The sequence below is a fragment of the Silurus aristotelis genome (assembly GCF_946808225.1).
Source record: "Silurus aristotelis genome assembly, chromosome: 19".
NCBI lineage: Eukaryota > Metazoa > Chordata > Actinopteri > Siluriformes > Siluridae > Silurus > Silurus aristotelis.
The window spans coordinates 866,132-886,874 of record NC_139592.1 but is presented as its reverse complement, the minus strand read 5'-3'; the positions used below and the strand labels follow the sequence as shown (position 1 = coordinate 886,874).

Genomic DNA, 20,743 nt, shown 5'->3' with positions numbered 1-20,743 from the left:
TCATAATTATTAATGATATAATTAAAGTTATAAATATAATTAATATTCATATTTATTTAATTTAGTACATTTTAATGATTCAGTACTTCTGGACATTTACAGGAATTCCTCGCTTTGTTTCCTCAGGGAGCCCAACATCTGTCGCAGCAACCCAAATGGTGGCATGATGCAGGGTGGCATGAGGCAGCAGGGCATGGGGGGCACTAACCCCAACAGCCAAATGAACATGGGTCCTAGTGGAGGCATGGGGATGGGAGGGATGGGGGGGATGGGTATGAATCGGGGTTATGGGATGAAGGACATGGGGCATATAGGGCACATGGGAGGCGGCGGGGCCATGTACGGGGGCGGAATGGGCAATCGAATGATGCAGATGAATCAAATGGGTCAAATGAATCCAATGAGCCAAATGAATCAAATGAATCCTATGGCTCAGATGAGTTCGATGAATCACCCTGGGGCTGGAATGCAGCATCAGCATCAGCAGCCTCTCTTTCAGGCATCAGGAGGCTACGGCCTCGGAGGCATGAACAGCCCGTCTCAAGGCAGTCCGGGCCTAAACGGACCTCAGCAGGGTCTTCTCATGTCTCCACGCAACAGGGGAAGTCCGAAAATGGTGTCCAACCAGTTCTCTCCAGGAGGTAACTGAACATAACATAGCTGTCAAAACCAGACTGCTGATGTTTCTAACGTTTATATTGAAGTTTCAGCTACAACGTCTTGTTTACAGGCATGCATTCTCCCATGGGTCTGGGCAGTGTTGGGGCAGGTGGAGGTGGTGGTGGTGGAACCACGTATTCTAGCAGTTCTCTCAATGCTCTTCAGGCCATAAGTGAGGGTGTAGGTGTGTCTCTGCAATCCACTCTGACGTCCCCTTCTACAACACACAAACCTGACGGCTCTCCAAGTGTCCACGCCTCGTCCTCCTCTGCTCAACCCTGCAAACCAGGACACGGAGAATCCAAAAGCCCAGCAGGAGCCTACAGTCATGGACCTGGAGATCAGCATCACCCTTTGCACCACCATCATCACAGTCACACACACCTTGCAGAGAGCAGCAGTGCAGATCGACCAGACAGCCAGGCTCCTGGTGGATGCGGCAAAGAATCTGTGGAAGCAACCAGTGAAGTCGGAAATGCTCCATCAGAACCTCCACGGAAGATTCCAGATGGTAAGGGGCACAAAAAGTTGCTCCAGCTCCTCACCTCTCCCACCGAGGAGCTGGGACTCGGGGTTGGAAATGGACCTCCAACAGGAGCTACTATGGAGGGCAAAGAACCGGGGTGCGTGACGAGTCCGTCTTCCACCGGCGTCTCTTCATCCACCAATCAGAGCCAGGTTCTGGGAACAGCAGGAGGTACACCGTCTGAAGCTCTGAGTTCTTCTCACTACACAGCGTCGCTCCAGAAAAAGCACAAGATCCTGCACAAGCTGCTCCAGAACGGAAACACACCCGACGAAGTTGCAAAAATCACGGCCGAGGCGACAGGTAAGGCCATGCTGGGCCAGGACGCGGCGGGCACTGGAGGAGAACCCGGAGGCACCAATGCAGGACCAGGAGGAGCCTCGGGAACGTCGGAACCCAAGCAGGAGCAACACAGTCCTAAGGAGAAGAAAACCAATGCCCTGCTCCACTACCTCCTCAATAACAAGGATGACTCTAATTCGAAGGAGACCAGCGACATCAAACCAAAGCCTGAAGATCTGGAAGGAAAAGGCATTACTGTGGGAAACAACGGTGCTCCACTCAGCAGAGGAACGCAGGAGAACACTGAGGGCAAAATCAAGTCCGAGCCTCCTGACGAGGTGAACTTCTGAACGATACGATAAATATCTTGTATAAAGATATTATTCCTAATAAAGCTTTGTGTTTTCTCTTCGTGTAGCTGGACACCATCCTCGGAGGTCTGAGGGGCTCTGGAGCAGAGTTCCCAGAGCAGGGAGAGGCAGGAGCAGTTCCTGATGGAGGAAACAAACCTCATTCATTCTCTGATGATGGTAAATTCTGGGATCTGCTTTTATCCTATTAGTGAATCTTAACGATTCATGAACATTGGTGCACATTTCAATTTCCTTCAGGTTTATTGAGCAGAGGAATGGGAATGCCGGAGCGCTCGCCCATGGGTTCGTCCGGAGACTGGGGAATGCCGCGGTCCACCGGGAGCCCCTCCATGATGCGTCCTTCTGTCGACACCTACAGCTCCAAGGGTATGATGGGAGGATCCATGGTGAACAGGTCCAACAGTGTTCCTGGTTCCAGGTCCATGCTGCAGCAACAACTCATGGATATGGGTATGAAGGGATATAATATAATTCCTCGTCCAATTATTTATGCATTCAGACATGAAATCTGTGTGTGTGTGTGTGTGTGTGTGTGTGTGTGTGTGTGTGTGTGTGTGTGTGCGTGCGTGCGTGCGTGCGTGTGTGCGTGCGTGCGTGTGTGCGTGTGTGCGTGTGTGTGCTGTGTGCTGTGCTCTACAGGCCCTGGTGATATGAGCATGACCATGGGGCCGTTCAGCCAGCAGACGTGTCCAGACAGTCAGTCACCATCCTGGACAGAGAACATGATGGGGATGGACAACAGGTCATTTATCCTTCTGTACACAATGATCACAAAAATACAATTTATATTTATTACTGGTGCAACAGATCACAAAACTCACGGTTCGGATCTCATTAGGTTCTTTAAGATATGGATCGGATCATTTTCTCCTTCCTTAGTGTCCAACTTCTCCTACAGCTCCTCGTATGCCTTTTCCTTGGCTTTCACCACATCCCTCTTCACCTGCTGCTGCATCTCCTTGTTCTCCTGCCTACTTTTCTCATCACTCTGTTGATCCCAATTCTGTTTCTCCAACCATCTCCTTCTGCTCTGCTGCACTTCCCCATTCCACCATCACGTCTCTTTGTCTTCCTTTCTATTTCCAGATGTTACACCACTTTCTATCTGTCTCCCTGATCACATCTGCAGTAGTTCCACAATCATCCAGCACCTCTTCACCACCACCGAGCTCCTGTCTGACCTCTTCCCTGAGCCTCACACTACAGTCTTCCTCCTTCAGTTTCCACCATTTTATTCTTCTTTCAGTCTACCACCATCTGCCCTTCCACACTTGGTCTCCTGAACACACATCTCTACCTTTCTGCTCTCCATCATATCAGCTATCTCTCTCCCTTTACCCGTCATAGTACCAACATTTAAAGTACCAACCTGAACCTCCACGCTGTCTCTGTAGACGTCTTCCTCCTCTCCTTCTTCTCCACTCCTCCTCCTCCACTCTCCTCCACTTCTTCTTTCCCTGCTGTCTCTGTAGATATCTTCCTCCTCTCCTTCTCCTCCACTTTTCCTCTCCTTCTCCTCCACTCCTCCTCTCCTTCTCCTCCTTCAGCCAACAGTAGACCAATTTACACCTGTACCCTGTTGTTAATGATACCTGTGGTGGTTGTTGGTAACCCGGGTTTAACCGATCCGCTATGAAATTCTGATTCCTGATCCGCATGTTTGATTTGGCGCCATTTTTTACACTGGACGTCCTTCATAACACAAACATCCACATTTATCCGGACTTGAGACACTGAGAGTCTCCTGACCTGTGTAACACTGATGACTGGGTTTTATATATTTATATATTAGGGCTATCAGTCAATTAAAATATTCAATCACACAATAATCTGTTCTAAATGTACCTTAAATTAAAAGGTTTAAGTGTTTAATACTCTTTGGATAAATATTGATGCTTTATGCAAATGTATGTTTATTATAAGTGAAACCAATCTCAACATGATGACTAAATATTCTCGTAAATGTTTTAAAGTAATTATGGTGTTTTAAATCACGTAAATCATCAGGACACCAAACGAAAATGTTGCTGTGTTTCCACACGGACAGTTTTAATTGCCGGATCTGTGCATTCTGGCAGTTTTTTGGTCTGGTGAATGGGGATATAAATCTCTGATCCCATCTGAAAACATTATTTATGCATTTGTAACTACAGGTTGAATTATTTGCACTAAACAGTGTGTAAGTACGTCTAAATGCCACTACAGATGCGGCTTCGGTTTCCTCTGTATTGCAAGATGAATTTTGTTGATATTGTTTTGCTTGGTAACAGCCAAAATATCTATTATTCTAATGGACTGATTAAATGTAAGATTTAAAAGATGATGCAGAGTTTTAGGGAGAAAAATGGCTTTATAAAGGTACAAAATGCCCATAAAAGGTAAAACTCTATTTAAACGTACTGGAAAAGATTGATCTGTGTCAGACATTTACGAGGCAGCTGTCCATGGTCCTTAAGGTACCAACACAAAGAACACACTCAGCAAAAAATCGTCTAATTATCGTTATAAAATCCTCAAAAATATATGAAGATTTTTATTTTTTTGTTAATATCACACACCCCCTACTGCTGAGTGATTTATATTGTACCTAATGTGGACACGTTTTTTCACGTTAAACACACACAGTAAAAACAAAATCTATAAACACCACTCAGAGGAGATACGTCTTCTTCCAATATATCTCTTATAGCAAGGATTTATTGTTTTATATATATATATATAAGAGCAAAACTCCTTCAAATTATCTCTCAAACCATGGACACGGTTATTTTTTTAATTTAGTATCTCACAGCTCTATTCTTATGTTAATAAGTTAGAAGTTAATATTTTATATCATTAATATTTGGCAGTAACCTGATTTGAATAAAATAAATATTCTGCATGCATGGAATTTACACTGTTATTTTGTGTGTGTGTGTGTGTGTGTGTAGGCGTCAGTTTGGGAACGCCCTGGACGAGTTGTTGGTTCCTCCCTCGACCTCTGAGGGTCAGAGTGATGAGAGAGCTCTGTTAGATCAGCTCGACTCTCTGCTCAACAACACTGACGTTCTGGCTCTGGAGGAGATCGACCGTGCCCTGGGAATCCCTGACATCATCAGCCAGGTGTGTGTTCATGCTTCTGTCCAGAAACTATCCTTGCTTCTGTTATGGAACATCAACCAACACCTTCTGGCCAATCACGATCCAGAATTCCACATTATTAACCATCAAGGCCCTTTGTGTTCTCCTTGTGTTTCTGCTGTAGGGTCAGGGTGGAGATCTGCAGTCCGACCCATTCCCCACCCAGGACCCGTCCATAGTGATGGAGCAGAAGCCCATGTACCCCCAGGGTTACCCTGGACCCACATCCATGCCCATGCCTGCCGGTTACGGTGCCAATCCCATGCAGGGTGCTCCTCCTTCTACACCCTACAGCCCCATGCTCAACCAGATGGGGCAGCAAGGTAACTACCCCGGGATGGGCGGCATGGGGCCCATGGGGGGCATGGGGCATCCTCGCGCCGCCATGATGAGACCCAGGATGATGAGCGCAACCAAACCTACACGCATGCAGCTGCAGCAAAGGCTACAAGGACAGCAGGTAACACACACACACACACACACACACACACACACACACCTTGCATTACTGTAAAGCCCTGAAACTGACCGTCTGTCCTCAGTTTATGAGCCAGGCTCGGCAGGGGATGGGGATGAAGATGGAGAACCCTGGTGGAGGTGGAGGCATGAGGCCAGGCATGCAGCCAGGAATGGGAGGGCAGGTACACACACCAAGATCTGTCCACTCTAACTACTTCTAAATCCTTCAGGATCCTCAGACCCTGGTCTTTGTCTCTCCATGTTAGCCGGGTTTCCTGAACGCTCAGATGATTGCTCAGCGTAACCGAGAGATGCAGATGAGGAGGCACAGGATGATGATGTTGATGCAGCAGCAGGCAGCAGGTGGAGGTTTCAGTCCTCCCCCCAATGTCACAGCCCCCACGGTAATGGAGGGCATGGGGGGGCCGGGGATGGGCCAGCCGGGAGGGCAGCAGTTCAGCTACGGAGGAAACTATGGTGAGGAACGGATGCGGGCAGGGTTTAGTAATAAGTTAATACAGAAGAGCACCAGATGTTTCTTTGAAGTTTCACAAAACTGCTCTTTTATGAGCTGGGTTTAAAAGATCAAACGATTTGGGTGTATATAGATTTGTATATAGAGAGAGATTTTAAACATAAAGCTTTCTCCCCCTCTGCAGGAATGGGTCAGCAGGGTGACCCGTCTTTTGCCCCCGTCGGAGGTCCAAGCCCACCCAGCGCCATGATGCCAGGCCGCATGGGGCATCCGCAGAATCCCATGATGCAACAGCACCCCCAGGGCGGCCCCATGTACCAGAGTCCCGACATGAAGGGCTGGCCTCAGGGAGGAATGACACGCAACAGGTGAAACATCTTCAACATCACATTCCTTATAATCTCTAGTCCTTAAACATCACACGTGTGTCACCTCGTACATCGTTCGGTGAAAAACTCCAACCTGCACATCTGGTAATAACTGTAGGTCGAACGATATATCGGTTTTGCTGATCTATTAACTCAGATAGTTGATTAATGGGACTATTGGCAAAAATCCATACTGATTTAAGCTCAGATCAGAGCTGCACAGGTTGTTGCTGGGATCCTCTTTTACGCCTCCTGATGACATCACAGAGCTGCTGGATGTTACACACATGGAGCTTCTCCACCTTCTGCTTGAGGATCCTCACATGTTCAATAATGTTCAGGTCTGGAGACATACTTTCGTCACACCTTCAGCTTCGGCAGGGCAGTTGTCATGTTGGTGTGTTTGGGGTTAGGGTTAGGGTTAGGGTTAGGGTTAGGGTTGAAAAACTGCTGTTCGGCTCAGTTTCTAAAGGAGGAGCATAATTGTTCTGCTTCAGAATCTCACAGTACGTGTTGGATCCATGTTTCCCTCAATAAACCGCAGCTCCAGACCATGATGATACCACCACCATGCATGACTGTAGGCAAGACACAATTTTCTTGGTTCTCCTCACCAGGGTGTCACCACACATGCTGGACACCATCTGAGCCAAACAAGTTTTTGTCTCATCAGACCACAGGACATGGTTCCATAATTCATGCTCTTGATCAGGTCGTCTTCAGCAAACTGTTCTCATGAGCAGCTTCAGAAGAGGCTCCTTCTGGGACGACGGCCTGCAAACCGACGTTGCGGTGTGTGGCGTATGTTTTGAGCACTGACAAGTGGATCTTCTGCTGCTGCAGCACTCATGCGTTGGTTTTTTGAAGCAGCTTCTGCACCTGACACACAGCACGAGGACTCGACTTCTCTGATGGACCCTTGTGAGGTCTGTTCCGAGTGGAACCCAACTTGAAGAACCTCTGTATGATCCTGACCACTGTACTGTAACTCAGTTTCAGGGTGATACTGATCTTCTTACAGCCTCGGCATCTTAGTGGAGATCAACGATTTTAATTCTCAAATCCTCAGAGACTCTTTACCATGAGGTGCGTGAAGAACATCCAGTGGTCAGTGTGAGAGAATCGACTCAAAGTGCCGAATTTTATCTGCTTTAATACAAGAACATGAACATGATGAATAGAACATGTGGATTTGCATGTTTACAACACATACAGCTGTTATCACTGAGGGTGTACTTACTTTAGCTACAGTTATTTAGACGATAATGTGTGTGTTATTTTAGAGGACAGTAAATCAGTACTGATACACAAACTGCACACTGACACTCTAAAATAGATCAGTTTTATCCCTATAGTTTTGCCTCTTCAGAAGAAACTAAAGTAGTTGCTGAAATACTGTATTTATTTGGATTATTACTTTTTGTTTCACTTCGAATGTGTCTGTTATTTTCCTTAATATTTATTCATATAATTATTATACTTATTTCCTTTATTTTTTATTTTTGTGCTTGAGTTCAGTAGTATTTTATATGGAGTTTTCTGTCCATTTAATTGGAAATCAGTAAAAGTCCAATAACAATCAAAAATCACGATACAGTTAAAATCCCAGAGATCACATTAGTCATGCTGATGATCTGAACATAAACATAAACATGCGTCATGTGACTGACTGTTCAGAGAAAAGCAAATACACAGTAAGCAGATCAGCGTAGGTTCAATGTTTTTCTCGGTTTGTGTGTTTGTGTAGTTAAAGTGATGTGTGTTTGTGTAGTTAGTGATGTGTGTTTGTGTAGTTAAAGTGTTTGTGTAGTTAAAGTGATGTGTGTTTGTGTAGTTAAAGTGTTTGTGTAGTTAAAGTGATGTGTGTTTGTGTAGTTAAAGTGTTTGTGTAGTTAAAGTGATGTGTGTTTGTGTAGTTAAAGTGATGTGTGTTTGTGTATTTGTGTAGTTAAAGTGTTTGTGTAGTTAAAGTGATGTGTGTTTGTGTAGTTAAAGTGTTTGTGTAATTAAAGTGATGTGTGTTTGTGTAATTAAAGTGATGTGTGTTTGTGTAGTTAAAGTGATGTGTGTTTGTGTAGTTAAAGTGATGTGTGTTTGTGTAGTTAAAGTGTTTGTGTAATTAAAGTGATGTGTGTTTGTGTAGTTAAAGTGATGTGTGTTTGTGTAGTTAAAGTGATGTGTGTTTGTGTAATTAAAGTGAAGTGTGTTTGTGTAATTAAAGTGATGTGTGTTTGTGTAGTTAAAGTGATGTGTGTTTGTGTAGTTAAAGTGATGTGTGTTTGTGTAATTAAAGTGAAGTGTGTTTGTGTAATTAAAGTGATGTGTGTTTGTGTAGTTAAAGTGATGTGTGTTTGTGTAGTTAAAGTGATGTGTGTTTGTGTAATTAAAGTGATGTGTGTTTGTGTAGTTAAAGTGAAGTGTGTTTGTGTAGTTAAAATGATGTGTTTGTGTAGTTAAAGTGTTTGTGTAGTTAAAGTGAAGTGTGTTTGTGTAGTTAAAGTGATGTGTGTTTGTGTAGTTAAAGTGATGTGTGTTTGTGTAGTTAAAGTGTTTGTGTAGTTAAAGTGGTGTGTTTGTGTAGTTAAAGTGATGTGTGTTTGTGTAGTTAAAGTGTTTGTGTAGTTAAAGTGAAGTGTGTTTGTGTAGTTAAAGTGAAGTGTGTTTGTGTAGTTAAAGTGATGTGTGTTTGTGTAGTTAAAGTGATGTGTGTTTGTGTAGTTAAAGTGATGTGTGTTTGTGTAGTTAAAGTGATGTGTGTTTGTGTAGTTAAAGTGAAGTGTGTTTGTGTAGTTAAAGTGATGTGTGTTTGTGTAGTTAAAGTGATGTGTGTTTGTGTAGTTAAAGTGATGTGTGTTTGTGTAGTTAAAGTGATGTGTGTTTGTGTAGTTAATGTGTTTGTGTGTTTGTGTGTAGTTCGTACCCACAGCAGGCGTTTACTCAGCAGGGCTCCGCTGCTCCGTACGGCACCATGATGATGAACGCAGGTCACATGGGACAGATGAACATGGGCATGATGGGTAGGATGCAGATGGGTCCGGACCAGGTGAGTGGTGTCACCTGCTGTCGTGTGTGTGTGTGTGTGTGTGTGTGTGTGTGTGTGTGTGTGTTATAAATTATGCTTTTAATCATACAGTATGTTGTTTTTTTTTATTTATTTATTTATATATATACTGTAAATATATTATTTAAATTCTTTACTTGTGGACGTGTTATGTGCATTTATTTAATTTAATTTTCAATAAATTAATTAATTGTCATTTGTATTAAACATTTGATCTGTTTTTTTTCTGAGCTTTATTTCTTTTTTTTTTTCTTTTTTTTTTACTTTCAATATAATTTCATCAGTCAATATCTTGATTATTTTATAATTACTAAAGTTTGTCGCTTTCATTTTTATGAATTATTTATTGTTACATATTATTTTTTTAATTAAATTCTTATTTTTTACAGCCCAGGAAAAACAATTAAGACTAAATATTATATAAAAATTAAAATAAATAGATTCATGATAAAAGATTAAATGTTAAATACCAAAAAAGAATTAATTGATAAATAAAATAAATAAAAAGTATATATAAAACATTCTGAGCCGTGTTTCGTGAAACATGATCTCTAAATTGTTTATTTATTAAAACAGTAATTCTAGTTTTCTCAGTAATAGATGATGAATTTCTTGTCATTTTATTTCAGAAATATTTATGAAGACGGCTGTCACCATGGCGACACTGTGAAGCAAATACAAATGTTATACACACCTGAATGGTCAGATGTGACGTGTACAACTAATTGTAACACAGTGTAAATACACACACACACACACACACACACACACACACACACACACACACACACACACACACCAGGTTTGTCTACATCCTCTGTATCTGTCTTTGTCCTTGAACATTTCTTCATGCGTTTTCTATCATCAAAAGATCAAAACCGAACAAATGAGCTGTTTAGAGGAACAGAAAGATGACCAACACACACACACACACACACACTGATATTTTTGCGAATGTATATCTTGTCGTGTTGACCATCTTGGATGTAAGACCACCTTCTGTCCTGTTGAAGGGATGATGATGATGAAGATGAAGCTGTGGTTGCACTTTAGCGCTGTTTTTCACGCTGTCCGGAGCGTCGCAATGTTTATTTCCCATTCGGGATCGTTTTTTTTGTTTTTTTTTTGCCTTACCGGAGAAACACGAACACGGACCTTCACTGCGTTCTCCGTCAGATTTGAGGAACATGAGAACAGTGAGCACAGACTATCTGCTCACCGCAGGTCCAAGCAATAAACCTCGTTCCGCTGAAGTTCTCGCCGTGAAGCTCCTGCGGCGTCAGAAATGGCGTTCAAGCTCACGTTCACTTCTGCGTGTTTTTTTTTCTCCTCTGGTTTGTAAATACGGTGCACGTGTACGTAAATCTGCTTTCACACCACTTTTGCACAACAGAATCACGGCAGGAGTTCGAGGGCAGCGTGTTCACGTACTTCAACTCGCGGCAGCACGAGGGTGTGGTCTTTTTTATTTTTATTATTTTTTTTTTTTTACCCCCCATAGCAAAAAGCAACTTTTTTTAATAATTTGAAAGCAAGCACTTTTTGTCTAGAATATATTTTATCCATGAACTCGTTCCTGAAAAATCATCAGCTTCCTGCGTTTCAGGTTCAATTTGAAGTGTAAATGTTTCAGTGAGACGAAAAACTTTATGATAAATGCATTGATTTTATGTTGGAAATTCACAGGACGATAATCACAAAAATATCAAATAAATCAAATCGTTTCATGTTCATTTTGGCGAAATTCGTAGCTGACCATGTTTTTATTTTATTTTTTAAATGTAGCAATTTTTTTTCTTCTTTGATGTAATTTATACCAGTTTTCAGCGTAACATTTGAATTCGTTGATCTTTGATTCTAGATTTTTATGTTGACTGTATTTTTATTTCATGTCAATTATTTGTATCCGTGTTTTTTTTGTAATTATTATTACTTTCATAATACAAGAAACATCAACGTTTAAAAATCTCTTCCTGTTCTCTTAAAAACGTATAAATATAAATAATTTTCACTTAAAATCTCGTAGCAAATTTCAAGGAATGGTTTATGATGTCAAGATTTATACCGGTTTATCACATTTCGATTTTTTTCAAAAATATATATCTAGATCTTCTTATATTTCTTACGTTTTCAAATATTTAGTGTAAATTATTTTTACTTGTATACAGACCGATTCGTCATTTACGCTTTTTTTCTTGTCATTTTCGTTCATTTATATTTAAAATTTTTTCCAAAGATCTGATTGTTTGATGTTTCTGATGTAGCCATGTGGTTTTTACCTACAGATTTGATTAACATTATATACATTTTGTTTCCGTTAGACATCGACTTCATGCTCTAAATGTTCGGATGAGGATGTAAAAGTCTGTTAATATTAGATTCATTTTAAAGCTCTGCTCCAGGAATCTCAGATTTGGAGTTTTAGTTTGTAAATGAGTTTTTCAGATCATCAGAAATCAGAGCCCCTGCAGAACTTGTTTCTGGTTGTTTAAAAAAGAAAAAGAGAAAAAAAAAAGTAGACTTAATGTTAAAATATTTCTGTGCAATCTCTGTTTCGCAACGGAAAGTGAAGGATTTTTAAAAACGTGACGAGGAGGAGGTCCTACACGTCTGTTCTCCGGGTCAGGATGTAAATTAGTTCATTTACCAGCTTTCTTGATGTTAATATTGATGTAAATACAAATTTCTATTTAAACGTTTACGCTTTTGTGATTTCTGACTCCTTCTTTGGAAACTTGAAGATAAACCTTTATTTTATGTTGTAGGATCAAAACCACTGACTTCAGACTTTCAGTTATTTCTCTTTACCAGTGATGTCATGCTTTTTATACATTTTTTAAAATATTGTTTATTTATTTTTTAAATATTGTGGTTTTATGTTGGAGAGAAATTCAAAAGATTTTCGTGAGAAAAACGTACATCTTCACCCCTGATTGTTTCAAAGCGCCGACACTAAAGACTCCTTCTGTTAATCTTCTGATCATCTCCTTACAGAACTCTGCCATCACAAATATCACCGTCTGCAAGGAGAAAGCCCTAAAAATGAAAGTAGCTCAATTTGAGCAGAATTTGGAAACTAATGAAGGAAAATGAAGTCCTGAGTGTTCATTGGCTCCAGTTTCCGAAATTGAGCTTCATTTAAAAATAGCATCAATAAAACTCATTAGAAAGTGGTGTTGGATCAGAGTTCATAACTTTTATTTGTATCTAAATGGTGCTCTTTGGTTCGTCTCTGGTGAACTGCAGTAGGATCATCTCTGGAGAGATTCCAGCTCTTATCAGCAAGCATGAACCGTGGTTTCTTTTCTCCATGCCTGCGATGTCCTGGTGGAATGTCTCCCCATGATCAACACTCACCCACAGTGAGGAAACAATCATCACCTGTTTCGCATCCAAAACATGTTATGCTGTTTTTCCATCACTAAGGAAGGAGAAAAGGATTTGTAGCGATTGTCCAGGCAGAGGAACCGAGCTGTGAAGTATGTGTTGCAAGTTAGAGCAATAAAGGATGGAGATGGAAATGTGTTGACTAGTGAGGAGAGTGTGTTGAGAAGATGGAGGGAGTATTTTGAGCAGCTGATGAATGAGGAAAATCAGAGAGAGAGAAGGTTGGATGGTGTGGAGATGTGAAGCAGGATGTAGATAGGATTAGTAAGGAGGAAGTGAGAGCAGCGATTAAGAGGATGAAGAGTGGAAAGTCGGTTGGATCAGATGACATACCGGTAGAAGCGTGGAGATGTTTAGAAGAGATGGCAGTGGAGTTTTTAACAAGATTTTGGAAGGTGAGAGGATGCCTGAGGAATGGAGAAGGAGTGTGCTGGTACCGATCTTTAAGCATAAGGGAGATGTGCAGACCTGCAGTAACTACAGGGGAATAAAGTTGATCAGTCACACCATGAAGTTATGGGAAAGAGTAGTGGAAGCCAGGCTGAGAGAAGAGGTAACCATCTGTGAGCAGCAGTATGGTTTCATGCCGAGGAAGAGCACCACAGATGCCTTATTTGCTTTGAGAATGTTGATGGAGAAGTATAGAGAAGGACAGAAGGAGCTGCATTGTGTATTTGTGGATTTAGAGAAAGCGTACGACAGGGTGCCGAGAGAGGAGTTGTGGTATTGTATGAGGAGGTCAGGTGTGTCAGAGAAGTATGTGAGGGTGGTGCAGGACATGTATGAGGACAGTGTGATAGCAGTGAAGTGTGCAGTAGGTACGACAGACTGGTTCAAGGTGAAGGTTGGACTGCATCAAGGATCGGCCCTGAGCCCTTTCCTGTTTTCAGTGGTGATGGACAGGTTGACGGACGAGGTCAGACAGGAGTCTCCCTGGACTATGATGTTTGCGGATGATATTGTGATTTGTGGTGAGAGTAGTGAGCAGGTTGAGAAGATCCTGGAGAGGTGGAGGTACACGCTGGAGAGAAGGGGAATGAAAGTCAGTAGGAGTAAGACAGAGTACATGTGTGTGAATAAGAGGGAGGGCAGTGGAGGGGTGTGGTTGCAGGGAGAAGAGGTGGAGAAGGTGGAGGAGTTCAGGTACCTGGGGTCAACAGTGCAAAGTAATAGAGAGTGTGTTAGAGAAGTGAAGAAAAGAGTGCAGGCAGGGTGGAGTGGGTGGAGAAGAGTGATAGCAGGAGTGATTTGTGATAGAAGAGTATCTATGAGAGTGAAAGGGAAAGTTTATAGGACTGTGGTGAGACCTGAGATGTTGTATGGATTAGAGACAGTGGCATTGAGTAAAAGACAGGAGGTGGAGCTGGAGGTAGCAGAGCTGAAGATGTTGAGATGTTCATTGGGAGTGATGACGATGGACAGGATTAGAAATGAGTTTATTAGAGGGACAGCGAATGTTGGACGTTTTGGTGACAAGGTGAGGGAGGTGAGATTGAGATGGTTTGGACATGTGCAGAGGAGGGACATGGGGTATATCGGTAGGAGAATGCTGAGGATGGAGCCACCAGGTAGGAGAAAAAAGAGGAAGAACAAGGAGGAGGTTTATGGATGTGGTGAGAGAAGACATGCAGGTAGTTGGTGTGAAAGAGGCAGATGTGGAGGACAGGGTGGTATGGAGACGGATGATCACTGTTTTAAGCACTGTTTTACTGTAAACACGTACATTACAGTGAAATTCTTTTCTTTGCATAATCTCAGAGATGTTTGGAAGCTGGGAGTCAGAGCACAAAGTTCAGCCATGGTACAGTGTCCCTGGAGCACGGGGGGTTGAGGGCCTTGCTCAAGGGCCCACAAGTGGCAGATTGGCAATACTAGATCTTTAACCCATGACCTTCTGATCTTTAACCCAGAGCCGTAACCATTTAACCCACTTGCTCTGAACTTTCTTATTTTTATTTACTTACTCACGTTCTTTGTTCTTTCTTTTCTTTCTGTGCAAATTGATTTAAATATGTATTTAAATATGTAAATATATGTACAGTATGTAATAAACATGGATAACTGTAGAGTTAATGAATATAAAGTCTCTGGCAGTGTAAAAACGTTCCCTCGGCCGTAGCTGGCGTTTCTCTCTGCTGGTGTTTGGCTCATGCCCTGATGATTTCTGACTCGGTTCCCCTTCACACATTAAAGATTTTGCTGGTACCCTGTGTGACGCAACACCAGCAGTGTGAGAACTTTTCCACTACTTACACAAGTGTCTGAAACACATTCCCAAAGTGGACGGATTAGGAAACAACCTCAGTCTTTTAGAGTCTGAACTGAAATGATGTTATTGTGTGTTAAACGCATAAAGAGTGTAATTTTATTTGCTCATAGATACAATTAGAGAAGATCCAGAGGCTGAACACAGAAACATCTGAACTCCAAATACCAGTAATGAAACCTGACTGCAAAAAAAAAAGAAAATCCTGCACATTTCACAGGTTTATATCTACAGCTGTGGAACATCAGGATCAACTTTACACTTTCTCACCAGCTTTACTCGCTCTGTCTCTACTTCTTCTTCTATCTTCTATATTCTATCTTCACCTTACATATTTTTCCCAGAAACCTGAGCTATAGAAGTGTAAAGGACATCTGACTTTTCCACCCATATGTGGTTCTTCTCCAAACTGTTGTTGGAGGCCCACAATTGTACAGGATTGTATTGTCTTTGGCTGCAGGAGAATGATATTTTCCCTTCACTTGAACTAGGAGACCCAAAACCTGATCCAGCTCCATGAAGATCTGCATTCCATGGGTTGGCAAATGGGGAAGATCTTCTGCTGTAGAGCTCCAACCTTCTTGAAGATGATTGTGAACGCTGAATGCACCCCAGGAACCTCCTCACCTTCTCACCTACAACAGTACCTGACTTTACTCACACCCTTGTAGTTAAATGAATTTCCACAAAAAATCTAGAGGAACATCTTCCCAGAAGAGTGGAGCTACTGATGTCATGCGTTTTTTGGTGTCTTGTTAATTATTTATTCATTTATTTAAAATGGGGGAGTCATTGTTTGTGTTTCTGGTTGTTGTTTTTCTTGCAGAATTAGAACAGATGTGGTGAGATGTTACAGGTCCTGAGAAAGGAGACATGGAACAGTTGTGGTGGATCAGGTGTACAGGTACAAGCACCAGGTGAAGCTCTTCAGGTTCAGTGACTGGTTTAAGAAGAATTCCTCCTCAGTTGAAGCTCCTCAATAACCCCAGTAGCAGGAAACGATTCTCTACGTAATTATGAAGAAAGGAAACATTGAGACCAGCAGGTGTTTGTTTACCAACGGCACGGTTTAATACTGCTACATAATCATCAGTACAACCTTCTAGAAATTATCTTCACCAATCATAAAACATCAACAAAACCAATACCAGATTAATATTTCCCTGATTACAGTATAATAATGTGGCGTGTTTCTCCTGCGAGCACGAAGTTCTCAGTGCTGGAGGGCTTCACAGTGTGTGATCTTCAAGCAGGAACATTAGGACGTATCTAAAACACTTACACGATAAAAGATCTACTAGACTTCTTAACGTAGAACATTTCTGAAACATCGGAAACATTTCGGTGTTCAGTGCAGGTGTTTTTAAATGTGTGCTCTGAGTTTCAACCAAAAGCAGTGAAGAAACTGCAGTCAGTGCAAAGAGAAGAAAGAAAACGTTTCTTCCAGGTCATTGGGCTCATCTGATGGTAGAAGAACGAGTCGCTGTGTTTTCCGAGTGGAATTTTCCATCTGCTCAGCAGAACAGAAGGAGATAAAATCTTGCGTCTGGTCATCCCTCAGAGGAAGCTGTTCTCACTGGAGACATAGGAGAAACCACTGAAGGCGTTGGAGCTGCTGGTGGCCAGACTGGTGCCCAGCTCTGGAGTTCGGCCCACAGAGTTGGGCACCATCTCTCTGGTGAACTCTGGATCGATGTTCTGGAGGTCAGCTGGGCCTCTCTGGAGAAATGAAGAAACTACATCATGTGCTGAAACAGCTACAGCATGAAATCAGGAGTGGATTTTTATTTGGAAAGAAAAATAAACGCTGTGTTTGTGACCATCTTCATAAATATAAACGTTACGTACCACGTTCGGGTTGTACGGAGGAAGGAGACGCTTGTGGTAAAGATCATCCCAATTTATCGGGCTGAAGAAAATGTGATTTTTAATCTCCAGCTGAAAAACCAAAACAGTGAAGGTCACTTTAATCACCAGGACTAACGAGCAGCACGGCTGCAAAATTAATTAATAAATAAAATTTGCTATAAAGAGGAAACACGTCTTATTAAAATAAATATATACGAAGATCAAAATAAATCAAAGATTTTAAGTTGTGTTAAGCAAAACGTCTTCTTCGTTAGAAAGTAAATAAAACTGAGATCCAGTGTCTCCATTATTTCACTTCTGAATCTCCAACGAGGTCAAATTACCTGCTGATCGCCTGCAGTTTTGATTTCATCTGCTTTACTGATCATACGACTGTTTTAGTGACACGTTTAATAAAATGAATAAACGATTACAAGAATTAAACTGCCGCAATGCGAGAATAAATATTATCAGAATTGCAAGAAATGTTCAGCTGTTTAACATCAAATGGATGTGGAGGATTTTACTAATTATAACTAACTAATTATCGAAATACCTGGTACATGAGTTCTAATTAGTAAATTAGTTAATTAATAAAATATTGATAATTAGTTAAATAGTTATAATTAGTAAATTTGTTTTAATTAGTAAATTATTTATAATTAGTGAATGTTATAATTAGTGAATGTTAATTAGTGAATGTTATAATTTGTGAGTTATAATTAGTGAATGTTATAATTAGTGAATGTTATAATTAGTGAATGTTATAATTAGTGAATGTTATAATTAGTGAGTTATAATTAGTGAATGTTATAATTAGTGAATGTTATAATTTGTGAGTTATAATTAGTGAATGTTATAATTAGTAAATGTTATAATTAGTGAATGTTATAATTAGTAAATGTTTAATTAGTGAATGTTATAATAAGTAAATGTTATAATTAGTGAATGTTATAATTAGTGAATGTTATAATTAGTAAATGTTATAATTAGTGAATGTTATAATTAGTGAATGTTATAATTAGTGAATGTTATAATTAGTGAATGTTATAATTAGTGAATGTTATAATTAGTAAATGTTTAATTAGTGAATGTTATAATAAGTAAATGTTATAATTAGTGAATGTTATAATTAGTAAATGTTATAATTAGTGAATGTTATAATTAGTAAATGTTATAATTAGTGAATGTTATAATTAGTGAATGTTTAATTAGTGAATGTTTAATTAGTGAATGTTATAATTAGTGAATGTTTAATTAGTGAATGTTTAATTAGTGAATGTTATAATTAGTGAATGTTATAATTAGTAAATGTTTAATTAGTGAATGTTTAATTAGTGAATGTTATAATAAGTAAATGTTATAATTAGTGAATGTTATAATTAGTGAATGTTATAATTAGTAAATGTTATAATTAGTGAATGTTATAATTAGTGAATGTTTAATTAGTGAATGTTTAATTAGTGAATGTTTAATTAGTGAATGTTATAATAAGTGAATGTTATAATAAGTGAATGTTATAATTAGTGAATGTTATAATTAGTGAGTTATAATTAGTGAATGTTATAATTAGTGAATGTTTAATTAGTGAATGTTATAATAAGTGAATGTTATAATTAGTGAATGTTATAATTAGTGAATGTTATAATTAGTAAATGTTATAATTAGTAAATGTTATAATTAGTGAATGTTATAATTAGTGAATGTTATAATTAGTGAATGTTATAATTAGTGAATGTTTAATTAGTGAATGTTTAATTAGTGAATGTTATAATTAGTGAATGTTTAATTAGTGAATGTTATAATTAGTGAATGTTTAATTAGTGAATGTTATAACTAGTGAATGTTATCATTAGTGAATGTTATCATTAGTGAATGAAGAATGAAGGGGCTCTGTTTTTATTTGATTCCGAAGTAAAAATCAGAGACTTTGAGGAATCACCTCTTCTGTGCAGTCTGAAGGATTTCGCTGGTTACATCTGCGTCTTATTGGAAGAGGTGATGATGTTTCTCAAGACATTATGAGGATGATGTTTAAAGAATTTAACCCTGAAGGAGTTGATGGACGTCTCTGACTTCACCATGTTGTGGCATATCGACTTTATTCTCGTTATTTTACTTTATTCTTACATTTTTTTCTGTATTTGATTCTTTACATTATTCTTGTATTGCTACGGTTTTCATCTCGTAATCGTAGATTTATATATTTATTGTAAATGTTTCAATAAAACGCCTTCGTATGATGATAATGAATCTAATCTACAGAGCATCTGGTACCAGTTAGGACTAGTAGGAGTAATCAGACTTAAAGATCCTGTGTGGCTGCAGGTTTTAATGAAAACTTGGATCCAGACCGGCTCTTTCCAGAGTTGGGGGAAGAGTGTTGTTCTGGATACAGTGTGAGATTCTTGTGAAAGCAGGATTAATTCTGATCCTTTAGAGAAATCATTGCTGTTATTTCAGAACCATTCAGGATTAGTGTTTACTCACAAAGTCAGCGATGACCCCTAACCGCCGGTGCTGATCTTTTTGCAGAAGTCCATCCAGCAGGTGGCACACCGCATCTGATTTCCCAGGAGGTATCTGCAGGGGCTTGTGCAAGATGGCGTCGTACATCTCCGCTACATCACGGCGGTAGAACGGGGGCTGGAAGTGACACAGATGGTTATAGTCGCATTTCAAAACTTCTCTTCTGAATACTGGAAGATTTTTATACATTTTTTTAAAGCAGAAGGACTTACAAGGCTGAAGAGCATCTCGAACAGCACGGCACCGAGGCACCACCAGTCCACCGTGCGGTCGTAAGGCTCCTTCCGAAGAACTTCTGGAGCAAGATACTGAAAAGAAATGAGGAAATTTTACGATAATTACAAAAGAAAAAAAAACAAAATCTGAATTTTTCCCTCTTTCCCAACGTTCTCCTCACCTCTGGGGTTCCACAAAACGTAGTTGTGGTGGCTTCTGGTTCTAGACCTTCTTTACATAGACCAAAATCAGTCAGCACCACATGACCCTAAAGAAATGATTTACTTATTAAATTTATTTCTTTATATCAATTTAAACAATAAAATGTCAGACAAAACATTATAGTCATGTTTTTTTTATTTATATAAAAAATATCAACAGAATTTTCAATATTTTGAAAAAGACAAATAAAAGCAGGTAGTTGATGAGCTGATTTGCATATTATGTGATATATAATTAAAAATAATGTAATATGCATGTAGCTCATATAATAACGTATCAGATTAAAGCACGTAAACGAGTGTATGATCATGTAACACATTTGAGTTTCCGTACCTGTGCGTCCAGCAGGATGTTTTCTGGTTTCAGGTCCCTTAAAAGCAATCAAATTAATTTTCAGCTAAATAATGAATTTGAATAATTTATAAAAAATCGAATAAAAGCCAGTAGACGTCTGAGTCTCTGACCTGTAAATGATGTTGAGGGAATGCAGGTATCCGATGGCGCTCGCTACTTCCGCAGCGTAGAAACGTGCACGTGGTTCTGAAAAACAGCGTTCTCTCTGAAGGTGGAAGAACAGCTGGAGAAAAGGAGAGAAAAAAAAGACAAACGTTTAACAGGCGGGGTTTCGTTTATTAGGACGTGGATTTGTCTGGATAATAAACCGCATTATCTGTGTTTGAACTTTGTTTATGAAACACCTTCTACGATAAGGACACGTGTGTAAAGTGGTAATTCAGCGTTCGGGATCTACCTCTCCGCCGTTAACGTAGTCGAGGACGAAATAAAGCTTCTCCGAGGTCTGAAACGAGTAATGAAGGCCGACCAGGAAGGGGTGTTTCAGGCTCTTCAGCAGAACGTTTCTTTCTGCCATTATATTCTTTTGCTGGAAGATAAAAACAACATTTTAGATCCCATTGTAAAGACTTTCATGAAGCACAGCCTTCATTTGT

At 40.0% G+C, this 20,743-nt stretch overlaps 2 protein-coding genes across 10 annotated transcripts in view; one reads left to right on the top strand and one right to left on the bottom strand.

The window, feature by feature from the left end:
• Positions 1-12,024, top strand: part of LOC310714846 (nuclear receptor coactivator 3-like) — a 38,404-nt gene extending 26,380 nt beyond the window's left edge. For all 3 annotated transcript variants that reach the window (XM_083520822.1, XM_083520820.1, XM_083520821.1), the window contains exons 11-22: positions 127-641; positions 731-1,806; positions 1,887-1,998; positions 2,080-2,292; positions 2,482-2,584; positions 4,773-4,944; positions 5,087-5,422; positions 5,505-5,603; positions 5,688-5,898; positions 6,081-6,264; positions 9,178-9,307; positions 9,955-12,024. In XM_083520822.1, the coding sequence (XP_083376948.1) occupies positions 127-641; positions 731-1,806; positions 1,887-1,998; positions 2,080-2,292; positions 2,482-2,584; positions 4,773-4,944; positions 5,087-5,422; positions 5,505-5,603; positions 5,688-5,898; positions 6,081-6,264; positions 9,178-9,307; positions 9,955-9,966 (3,163 nt within the window). In that variant the 3' untranslated portion in view covers positions 9,967-12,024. The remainder of the gene's footprint in view (positions 1-126; positions 642-730; positions 1,807-1,886; positions 1,999-2,079; positions 2,293-2,481; positions 2,585-4,772; positions 4,945-5,086; positions 5,423-5,504; positions 5,604-5,687; positions 5,899-6,080; positions 6,265-9,177; positions 9,308-9,954) is intronic.
• Positions 12,025-16,024: 4,000 nt separating this feature from the next.
• sgk2a (serum/glucocorticoid regulated kinase 2a) overlaps positions 16,025-20,743 on the bottom strand; it is a 13,048-nt gene continuing 8,329 nt past the window's right edge. For all 7 annotated transcript variants that reach the window (XM_083520983.1, XM_083520984.1, XM_083520988.1 and 4 more), the window contains exons 6-13: positions 20,545-20,676; positions 20,258-20,370; positions 20,127-20,163; positions 19,753-19,839; positions 19,568-19,663; positions 19,317-19,472; positions 16,827-16,916; positions 16,025-16,697 (exon numbers count right to left, since the gene is read on the bottom strand). In XM_083520983.1, the coding sequence (XP_083377109.1) occupies positions 16,536-16,697; positions 16,827-16,916; positions 19,317-19,472; positions 19,568-19,663; positions 19,753-19,839; positions 20,127-20,163; positions 20,258-20,370; positions 20,545-20,676 (873 nt within the window). In that variant the 3' untranslated portion in view covers positions 16,025-16,535. The remainder of the gene's footprint in view (positions 16,698-16,826; positions 16,917-19,316; positions 19,473-19,567; positions 19,664-19,752; positions 19,840-20,126; positions 20,164-20,257; positions 20,371-20,544; positions 20,677-20,743) is intronic.